The sequence below is a fragment of the Marmota marmota genome, unplaced genomic scaffold (genome assembly GCF_001458135.2).
Source record: "Marmota marmota marmota unplaced genomic scaffold, marMar, whole genome shotgun sequence".
NCBI lineage: Eukaryota > Metazoa > Chordata > Mammalia > Rodentia > Sciuridae > Marmota > Marmota marmota.
In genome coordinates this window covers 104728-116598 of record NW_026000174.1, presented here as the reverse complement: position 1 = coordinate 116598, position 11871 = coordinate 104728, and the positions used below count along the sequence as shown (strand labels likewise).

General features: G+C 34.2%; 1 protein-coding gene across 1 annotated transcript in view; it reads left to right on the top strand.

The window, feature by feature from the left end:
• Positions 1-11871, top strand: part of LOC107135437 (glutamate carboxypeptidase 2) — a 136422-nt gene that overhangs the window by 29059 nt on the left and 95492 nt on the right. The window contains 7 exon segments of the mRNA XM_015477316.2: positions 2-100; positions 458-543; positions 1668-1787; positions 4370-4452; positions 5881-5944; positions 9460-9527; positions 11321-11412. Of these exon segments, the coding sequence (XP_015332802.1) occupies positions 2-100; positions 458-543; positions 1668-1787; positions 4370-4452; positions 5881-5944; positions 9460-9527; positions 11321-11412 (612 nt within the window).

The window sequence follows — 11871 nt, the reverse complement described above, 5'->3', positions numbered from 1 at the left end:
GACACATGGGTGGCTCAGCACCACCAGATAGCAGCTGGAAAGGAGGTCTCAAAGTGCCTTATAATGTGGGTCCTGGCTTTACTGGAAACTTCTCTACACAGTTAAGAGAGTATTTTAATTTAACTCTTTAATACAGATCTTTTAAGAGACTAAAATTGTAGAGAATGACATAAAAAGTAAAATGTGTATAGCACCAGTAGGAAACAAAACTAGAGGTTGAAGTGGGCCACACTTTTAGAGGGGTTGTGGCTCAACAGTAGAGCGCTCGACTAGCACATTCGAGGCCTGAGTTCGAGCCTCAGCACCACATAAAAATAAATAAAATAAAGGTAATGTGTCCAACTACAACTAGAAAAAAATGGCTAGTGTAATTTAAACCATGATAGAATATTTAAAAATTGTGGTGTTAATTTGATAACCAGCATTTTTGAGAATGTACCCTTTCTCTTTGCTTTAGAAAAGTCAAGATGCACATCCATTCCAACAGTGAAGTGACAAGGATTTACAATGTGATTGGTACTCTCAGAGGAGCCATGGAACCAGGTAAATTATATAAAATGCAATATGGTATTGTTATACATGTTGTGAAGAAAAGAAAAGTGGACCTAGCTTGGGTGGATGACTGAAGTGAATGATAAACTATGAGTGTTTCAGTCAAAGAATTAAAGCAAGATGGGCAGGGAGAGACTTTTGAGGTGTTTCTCTTAGTTTTCTTGATTTGCTTGCCATATATTTTACATAAGGAAATGTTTTAATGATGACTACAAACATCTGCACAAAAGGAAAACTGAGAAAACTAAGATAACCTTAAGTTAATGAATTCTTTGTAGAATGTTATTTTCTACAACTAAAGTAATTGACAATATCTAGACACATGCATTCCATAGTTTTTCAAATGATCTGCTGATTAATATATTTTATATATAGCCTTAGTTTAGTACGTCTCAGTTCCATAGGAACTAGTTGGTTATACATTTCTTACTAAAATAGATACAAGTAAATTTTATATGCTTCTTATAAGGGATCAAGAATGTTGATATCCTTCTAGTGAGTACTGAACAATGTATAACTAGCTCTTAATTGCATCTTATTTTGTATGGGCAATGTGCTAAACATTGGGACTGAAAGAATAATAAAGACCTGGGATGATGGGCCCCTACTTAGTAAGGAGAGCCATACATTCAATTGTAATCTGTGTTTTATCAGATGTGGAAACTTGCCCTGAGAACTGGGTAGACAGAGCAATTCCCTTTTCACTATGAGAGATAAAAGTTCAGAGAGGAAAAATTAGGACCTGTACCTTGAAAATTTGTAAGAGTAGAAAGTACAGAACTGTGTTTTTTCACTCTGAAAATGTTGGAAGGAAAGTGGTAAGGTAAGAGAGAGTAATAGAGAATTGAAAAGGTGGATAAAGATAAATGTATATAATAGTTCATATACTTTTGATTACTGTAATATATTGAGGTATGCATTTTCTCTATCACATTCATACTTTCTTCATATAGAGGAAACATTAAAATCAGATCAGACAGCACATTTGCACAAGATTTCAAGAAAATTGCTATTTTTCTTGAGTTGCGAGTGCTTCGTGTTTAGATGTTGTTGAATCATTTGCAATTTATTCCATTTTTGACCTAAAGCCACAGTCTTGCAATGTTGGTTTCTAGACAGATATGTCATTCTTGGAGGTCACCGAGACTCATGGGTCTTTGGGGGCATTGACCCTCAGAGTGGAGCAGCTGTTGTTCATGAAATTGTGAGGAGCTTTGGAACACTGAAAAAGGAAGGTAATATAAACAAAGAATAAAAGACCAGTCTCTTTGAATTCTCAACTAAGTCTTCTGTAGTGTTAATTTGAAAATGCCATCTTAGCTGTTGCTATATATTGATCAAAATAGAAGACAGCCATTATTATTAGATAATTTATTTATTAATTTTAATTTATTACAGACTGTGATATTATTGGTAGCATAAATTAACTGATAATCTAACATGAAGGAATTGCACTGTTCTTGGCTGCTCTTGGTAACCAAGAAGATGTAGCTAGGTTCCTCCATAGAAGGTCATAACCAAAGCTTTCCTGTCAGAGAGCTGCAAACAGAAATTCCTGGGCTCCTTCAGTCTCACTCCTCAGGTCATGAAGACTAAGGATATAGAAGCTATGCACAGTGAAATACTAATCTGGGTGTCTAATGGGATTCTGCTCCCTGTTAGGTATCTGTTCTCTCCTATTCTCATCCATATGCTTAGAACCACTGATTCAGTCATTTTAGAATCTTCATATGAAAACCAAAATAAAAAATGTAGTTTCAGTGATTTTTAAAGTGATTTTTATACCTTGAGAGCAGCAAGTCTATTCTCTTTTCTGACCCTGCAAACCAGGTGTCTGAGGGCTATAAGATGCAAACATTATATTTAAGCAACAGTAAAAACAACAGTGAAAGTATGTTTAGTTTGCATGCTATTTATTTTCTTTGAGAAACAGTGTTCTCATATATATGACTCATTTTGACTTTATAACAACCAGGGAGAAGTTTATGTAGTTATTTTAGTATTTCTTTTACAGATAAGTTAACCAAGTTTAGAGAATTAAATAATTTTCCCAGGGTCATGTAGGTAATGTGTGGCCCAGTGAGAAAATCAGAATTTAGACTGAAATTTCTGGGTACTGGTTCACAAAACCATACTGTCTCTAATTAAAATGAAATACAAGGGTTTTCCATGCTCTTCTCCACAGAAATATCTTAGATTTTAAGAAAATAAACCAATGGAGACCTGAATTTACATATTAAATAATTTAGTAGTGTTTAATCTTATTACAAAAAACTTTATGATTTGAGTCAGGCATCATGGTGCACATCTATAATCCCAGAAACTCAGGAGGCTGAGACAAAGGATCACAAGTTCAAAGCCTTAATAAGGCCCTAAACAATTAAGCGAAACTGTGTCTCTAAATAAAAATGTAAAAAAGGGCTGGGGATGTGACTTACTGATTAAGTGCCCCCCTAGGTTCAATTCTTAGTTTGACTCTCCCACACATTAAAGTTTCATGATTTGGTATGACACTGGAAAATCCCTATGATAAATGCAAAACATCTCTGTGGCAATTATAGAGTATGCTGAAACAATGAAATGATAAGGAATAATAATAGGAAATTTGAATAATGCTGTTAAAATCTTGATAAAAACAGGATGTTAAATTCAACAGCTATAGGATAAGCATTCTTTTTTGGGATGTGTGTATGTGTGTGTAGACACATCTTAATATAGCTTATTTAGCAACTAAAATATAAACATAAGCCAGGATAAATATTCCTAATAAATACACATGAAATATTTACTAACAATGACAGCTTAGAATTTTGGGATCACTAGGTGCTTTTTGAGCATTGCTCCATTTAACCCCCAATAGTCAAGTAGTGACTTCACATTTACTCTGTTGTCCTGGTGTGATGAGGAGATAGACTTGGTCAGTTTGCATAACTCACCTCCTGACACCTCTTGTAAGTGAGAGAATCAAGATTTGAACAACATCTTTCTTTAACTCTGAGGCTAGAGTCTTACCGCCCAGCCACATGACCTCCCCCACTGAATTACACATATTTCAGCAGCAACAGGCATTGCTGTTGCTAATGGAGCCCCTGTTCACTAATTCTACCAGAGGCTGGAGTGTAATCACACTGTCAGCTGACACTGAGCATCTGTTTATGTGATGTCAGAACCACAGGGAGGAGTTGGAAATGATTTTTCAGTTCCATGGGTTGCCAGAACACTGGCTGCACCTAGCAATATCTTCTTTCCTTTTAGGCAACTGCAGAACAGAAAGCAGAACAGAAAGCCTTCCTATGCATAGCCAGTTATCAAAAATTTATTAGAATATTTTATGGCTTTTTTAATACTATTATTGTGTCTTTATTTCTCCCTTTTCAATCATGCTATTTCATTTTGACAAATCACCTTTAAAATCTTACAAAAGGAAATTATTATTTTTTTTAGGGGGTGCTACTACAGATTAATTCAGGGGCACTTGACCACTGAGCCACATTCCCAGCCCTATTTAGAACTTTATTTAGAGACAGGGTCTCACTGAATTTTTTAGTGCCTCGTGGTTGCTGAGGTTTGCTTAGAACTTGTGATTCTCCTGTCTCAGCCTCCTGAGCTGTTAGGATTATAAGTATGAGCCACAAAGTCTAGCCCATTATGATTCTTAAATTCAAAATTTATCCTTCCTGATCAACAAATGAAGCTTTCATTTTTTTCTTTTCTTTTTTTTGGTATTTGTTTATTTTCCCCCATTTGGGCTTTATAATGTCTTGGGTACAGTATGTATTTTTCCCAGTATTTATATACATATACCTATATATTTTAGGATGGAGGCCTAGAAGAACAATTTTGTTTGCAAGCTGGGATGCAGAAGAATTTGGTCTTCTTGGTTCTACTGAGTGGGCAGAGGTTAGTGAATAATTTGCTACAATGTTAAATTTCATAGTAACAAAGCAGTGGGCTGGGATGTAGATCAGTTCTAGAGCATTTGCTTTGTGTGCACAAGTTTGGGGATTTGACATCCAGCACCACAAAACAAACAAAAACAAAGCACTTTGGACTTAATAGTTAAATCTGTAAAAATAACAGGTGAATACAGTGAGAAAATGCTCAAGCTTTTTTTTTTATTTTTAAAACATCTTAAGCAATAAATCCCTGCTCAAAACTCAAGAAAAAATATTTTCACTAAAGATCTAAGTTTTGTTTTTTAGAGATACAATGTTAATTGTTGAAATTAATTTATCTCTATTTTCTGAATTTATCTCTATTTTCTGGGAGCATAATAGTAAATAAATGGATATACTGTAAACTTTCATTTTCCTTGGGGGGGAGAGAGCAGAAATAGTGTTTTCATAGAATGTGGGGTAAAGCTTTTTTTTTATATATATAATATTTGTTTTTAGTTGAAGGTGGACACAATATCTTTATTTCATTTTTATATGGTGCTGAGGATCTAACCTAGTGCCTCACGCATGCTAGGCAAGCTGTCTACCACTGAGCTACAACCCCAGCCCTGTGGTAAAGCTTTATACAAGAAAGATTTATGATGGTATAAGAAAAAGCCTAAATGTTTTCAGGATCTGATTTGCCCCTTTCGAATTATTTTTATCATTCAGAGTTACATATTTATTTTCATTGTTATGTTATATTCAGAATGCTTAGGAAATTACATATTTTAGAGACTCAAAATCTATATTAATATCTCAAAAAAAAATTTGCTATACTTCCTGATAGTGTTCTAAAAGTGTTCAATTATCAACATTTACCAGTAGGTGGAGCCATCCTACAAGATAACTTGACTTCATGTCTACAGGATTCAACTTTTAAATTTTTCAAGCTGATTTTGAAATAGCTCATTCAATATGAATGGGGCAAGATTTTCTACTTAAATAATGAGATATTTGTAGGAAGATTTCCACTGAAAAGTCTCCTATGTGATTTCATGTTTGCTGAGAGAATTTTTAAACTTATCTATGGACAAACTACAGTATGATTCAGAAATTCACTTCTTTTCCGTGTACATAAATATGTGGACAGTTTCATCTTAAATGTTAGTTTTTTAAAGTTTTGTTTGTTGTTTCTAACTGGTAACCTTCATTGAATTCTTTGAAGCCAACTCTCTTTTGAGAGTCTTATATGCTAAATTTGTGAATATGGGCCTGTTTCATTCAGAAATTTATATTTAATGTGAGGGTGGTTATGTTGATATGTTTTTTTTTTCTTTTTAAAGGCACAGTTTATTTATTTATTTATTTTTTATTGGTTGTTCAAAACATGACAAAGAATATGATATGTTGATATGTTTAAAGGTGGATTTTTCTTGTCTTTTTGTGATAGGAGAATTCCAGACTCCTTCAAGATCGTGGAGTGGCCTATATTAATGCTGATTCCTCTATAGAAGGTGAATGTAGTTGTCCTCATTAAAAAAATGATTGTATTAGAGATAGCAATTCAATTTATATCCTAACCAGGAAAGCAACCCTTGAACATATGTTTAAGAAATATGCTCCTGGTCTGTCTCACTGCTGCCTTTAACTCTGGAAAGTATGTGAGCTCTAAGTGAGAGAATTTTTTTTTTCCCCCATTTGCTTTATTAGAGTGCTTATTCAGGGAAGCAGCATTCTATGATAATAACCTATGCCAGATTATCTTAAATATAGCAGAAATTTATCTAATATCTTTTGATGAGTAAATCAGGAGCATAGTTTTATGATTTAGAATATAAAGTTATTCTCATGATAATACACATATGCTTTTGAAAAAAAAATGCTGATTTCCAAGATTTCATCTTTCACCAAATGTTTTTATTTTTAAGTTTTTCTTTAATTCAAAAATTAAGTCCAGTACATAACTGAATAATTCTCTGAACTTTTCCAGGCATCCAGGGGTATCAGAGGTTAGGAAGGAATGGTCTTATATTTGGGAGTTCATGGATCACATATATGGTAAAATAAATCAGTCTTGGCTTATAATCAGGTACTAAAAAGGATATTCAATCATTCTGCTCTTGGCAGTTTGAAGAGGACAATAGTATCTACTTGAGACCAGCAGTAAGAAAGGGGATAAGCATTTGAGACAGGTCTTGAATAATGTGTATGCTTTTTTAAAGGCAGAGAGTCCAACTAAGAGACATTTCTAGTTGATTTTCATGACAATGAAGCAGCCCATTGTCACTGCACTCCACCCCACACTGATCCCTTCTGCTCCTTGACCAAAAACAACAGCTGCTGTTCTCTGTACTCAGTTGCTCTTCAACACACTCTCTCTGCTTAATTCTTTTCCTGACAGTCTCCCCTGAAATGTTGCTTTTTAGGGGAGGCCATATCATTGCAGCACTCATCATTGTCATTGTTAGGTAATTACTTGTTTTATAAACTGCCTCTCTCAATAAATAATACTCTTTAGCAGGATCTTGCCTGCTCACTCCTGGATTCTTAATTTCTCATTAATTAAGTTTTTATGGCATGGTTGCTGAAAGTGAAGAAATAAATAGGTGAAGATTGGCTGGGGTTGTAGCTCAGTGGTAGAGCACCCACCTAGCCTGTGTGAGGTACTGTGTTCAATCCTCAGTACCACATTAAAAAAATAAAAAAGATGAAGGTATTGTATCATCTAAAAAAAAAAAAAAGAAGGAAGAAAGAAAAAAGTGAAGAGTGGACTTTTAGAATATTTTCCTTAATGTGTTAGAAATTTAGGAGAACAAACTTATTGTAGATTTGCCATGTTAACAATTGGAATACAGTACCTTATTTATCTATCTATTTTTGGCTTCTATTTTTTAAAATGTTTTAAGTTTTGTCCCTTTTAGGTATACATGACCGTAGAGTATAGTTTGACATATTGTACATACATGGACTCTAACTTATTCTAATTATGGTCTCATTCTTGTGGTTGTACATGATGTGAAGTTACACTGGTTGTGTATTCGTATCTGAACATTGGAAAGTTATGTCCAATTCATTCCATTGTCTTTGCTATCTGTCCCCCTCCCTTCCCTTTATTNGATTGGAGGTGTTTCCCTCATGTTGATATCCAGAATATAATTTAGCTCAAGCAAAAGTGCAACAGGTGCTGTTTCAAGTGCTTTATAGGTAAACATTTATTTAATACTCACAATGATCCTGTGGTTTATTATCGTCATTGTACAGGAGACAAAAGTGAGACTCAGACATAAATTAACTTTCCCAAGGTCACAAAGCCAGTGAAGGGTTGAGGTTATACCCACACTCTGCTCTTTCAGCTGTATTTTTCTAACCACTACATATCATTTCCTATCCCTACTTCATACAGGTTTGGGGTATCATATTATAGCTAAGTGGTTCTACAAGTTACGTTTTTAATTCAGCAACATCTTATAGAAAGCTTTTCATGTGGCCATTGAACATTGGTTTACTTCACTTTAAAAACCAAAACCACAACAAGGATGACAACAACAACAAAAAATCTCACTAAAAGCCAAACAACAAAAAAAGAACTTCTACAATATTTTCAATGGAATATATCAATTCTCTAAATGAAGGTCAGATTGTTTCAGCTTGTTGCAGAAAATATCCTTCATCTGCAGCTTTTTTCTGTGTAAGGAGAATGAAGGGTAAAGAGCAACAGGTGTAACTACTTGGTCCTGGGATACATGCATTTGAATTGTAACAAATGCTGCCAAACTATCCTGCTTCTATGCTCTTAGAACACCTCTGTTTTAAAAATTACATTGGCTATATGTGCATATTTTTTCTTCCAGATGAATTTCAGAATTTTTAAATCAACTTTTCAAGTTCCAAAAACAATTCTTCTTGGGTTGTCACTGTTCTTTTTCTTTCTTTCTTTTCTTTGCTTCTTTTCCTTTTTTTTTTTTTTTTGAGAAGTCAACAATTTTATTTAGTATCCTAAGAAAATAATAGAGTTGGTCTTCATATCCATGGGTTCCACATGACACTGTTCTTAAAGTCTCAACTTTTGCTGTACCCAGACATGGATCTTGAACTTTGAGATAAAGGCTACTTGCTATGCTCTGAGTGTGTTGCCTGTCTTTACATTTCTGGGCATTGGTGTACATGATCTCTTAGCTGTGAATGTCATTTCTTTTTGGTCCAGTTAATTCTTTCTGTTCAGAAAACTCAGTTGAAGAGTCACCATTTTGTTGTAACTCTCTACCTGTACCTCCCTACACCCCCGATGGAGATATTCCCTGTGCTCCAAGGGTTTCTAAGAGCACTTCTCCTGGCTGCTTCCCTTTACTCTCACCCAGCAGCCCTCAACTCCTGCAGGAAGAATGGAGAGTCCACCTCTACTCTGTAGAATCAGCTATAGAGCAGCTAGCTCACAAGTTTATTTTCACAACAGATGTTTATTGGGTAATTGCTACAGTTCTGACTGTTGGAAACACTAAGGATATATTAGATAATAAAAGACCACCCTGGTTCCCATGGAACTTATGGCCCATTGGGAGGGCAAATAACAAAAAGACAACTATTTATTATATTAGATAGGTGAGGAATTTAGGGAAAAAAAAAAAAACAATGTCAGAGAGGAAGAATGTAGCCAGGATAGGGAGTGGAAGGAGCATGCTGTTTTAGATAAGATGGCCATAGGATATCTCTCAGAAAATATAGCATCTTACTAGAGGAGGAATAAGTAGTATGGACTGAGAAATGCAGTGTGCAAAGGCCCCAAGGGAATATTCTTGGCAGAATGGAAAATAAAAACTTGGAGAGATGATGTGGGTTGTTTCATACACCATGCTGGGGGACATGATGAAGATGATGGGTTTTATAGAGTGAGATCAGGAGCCATTCAAGAATTTGAAATAAATTTAATTTTTGAAAGGATCATTTCCATCTAGGAAGTTAGCAGTGGTCTTTGAATAAACAACTGAGAGAAATTAAATGAAAACCAATGTATCATTTTTCTGTCTTTCAGGAAACTACACCTTAAGAGTTGATTGTACACCACTGATGTATAGCTTGGTATACAATCTAACAAAAGAGGTAAAAAGAAATATATATATAACTTAAGAAAATCTAACTTCTACAAATAATGTTTCCTTGAGGTGCCATTATGATGCTATTGTTGTTTTATATAACTCATCTTTTTTTAATGTAACAATCCACTTCACAGAATGTCACATCTAACATGCTGCCTACACACTACCCATCTCCCCCCACAACATATTGAGGCAGCCTGTATGTAGCATTATGTTTACTATATTTTGTTTAAAAATGAGGAAACTGTTGAGAAATGATAGCCACCCTAGTTACCCAAGGTGTACAGTTGCTAAACTGGGACTTTCTCCTATGGTTTAAATCCTTAATTTTACAACCAGTTTCTCCTTCTTAATATACTGTTCCCAATTAATTCAGGACTCAGGAAAACCAAACGTTCTAAATGATGGAGACAGAGTATGCATTAAAAACAACAAATCATTATGGGGCAGAGGATAGATGAGACTAAGTAACTTTCTTCTCAACATTTGCCTTGGACTCCAATCCCCTGGCCTCAGGGAGCCTGAATGATAGCTCAATGTTATCTTAATTGTTACAGCACAGAGGGCACTGAACTTGGTAGAAAGGTGGATACCTAAATTTCTATAGGACAGGAATCTCTTTAACCTTCATACTCCATAACTCTGGTCCTAATCCAAGTTAGTAAGAATGAAGGGGGTTTGGCATGAAAGATTTTTGTTTCTGCTAATTGTCTGAAGTGAATGAAAAGAAAACAATAAGGACAACAGAAAACCTGTTCACTGAATAGAATCAGAAATAAACAATGTAATTTCCAAGAAAAACAATTTTCTTCAGGAGGAATTATAAGTTATAATACATGTCATTAAGCTTCGGTTTCAAGCATGGAATTTAACCATATAACTTCTATTGAAATTGAAAAATCAATTTGAAAACATTTATTAGTCTAGCATTTATGAGCTCCATTGTTTGGCTGGAGTTTTATAAATTACTGCACAACATACAATATTTAAGTATCTGAGACCTGGTATTTCATAAATTTCCCCTATTCAAGTAATTCACAAAACATGCTAAGGAAACTTGGCAGTTATTTTTGTTTGCTAACTGAATTTGTGGCCTCTGGTTATAATTGCAAAAATGTTGCTCTCGAGGTCAGGCTTGAAGTATGTAGTGCTTAAAAATTTTAATTTTCTTATTTGTTTGGGGAGAATAATTTGTAGTATTTCAAATTTTGCTGGTAAACTAACTACTTGGTGGTATATTTTTACACTGTTTAATATATATATATATTTGATCCTGATCCTCAGCTCCACATAAAAATAAAATACAGATATTGTGTCCTCCTATAACTAAAAATATAAATATTAAGAAAGAATATATTCCCTTAACCAGTTCATTTCCTTTTATTTTCCTTTTCTAAGAAAAGGGAAAATATATGGTTTTGAGAGTCACCTAGCCCAATTTAGAAAAGCAGACAAAACAAAATTATACATTTTCTAAAGAAAATGGTTTGATAATAATTTGATGCAGTCTTCTTTTCTATGCACCTTATGGATTTTTCTTAATGTAGTCATTCCCTTACATAATAACATGAGAATTTCCGTTTAATGTCAGAAACTCATTATTGTAATTCATTTATTTATTCATTTGCTGGACCACTGGGTGACACCCCAACTCCACAGTTTTTAAGGACTGCTACTATAAAGATTGCATTTCTTGTTTTGTGTAACTATAATTAACTCCCTGGTTAACAACAGACATGTAAGTTTTACTGCATCTATTTTTTAAAGTATTTTCCTTTCTTCCATTAATTTGTGTAGCTTCAAAGCCCTGATGAAGGTTTTAAAGGCAAATCTCTTTATGAGAGCTGGAATAAAAAGAGTCCTTCACCTGAGTTCAGTGGCATGCCCAGGTAATCAAAACAGCAACCCATCTTTCTGCTCGATTTGATTTTTTGACTGGGATTGTTTAAAAAATATCAGAATATTTTCTTTCAATCATAAATTTAAAAATTAAATTTCAAAATGCTCTAAGATCAGATAAAACAAATGCTTAAGAGTCTCAAATCCAATATTAAGATGTGTTTTGAAGTTAAATCTGTCGGCTATCAAAAAATGAGTGTTATTAGAAGGGGTACTTGCATATGGTACATAAATATAAAGTTAGAATAGAGATAATGGTAAAAAGTAATTCTCATCATATTTCTATCACCTTATCACTTGTCTTTTTTCTGAACACCACACAGTTAACAGATATTTTGGTTACTCTAATATTGAATACAAGCATTACTTCTGCATTGGTTGTATCCTCACAAGCAAGGGAAAAGAACTATCTCAGTTGTTTGAGAATGTTGATATCAACAACATGTATA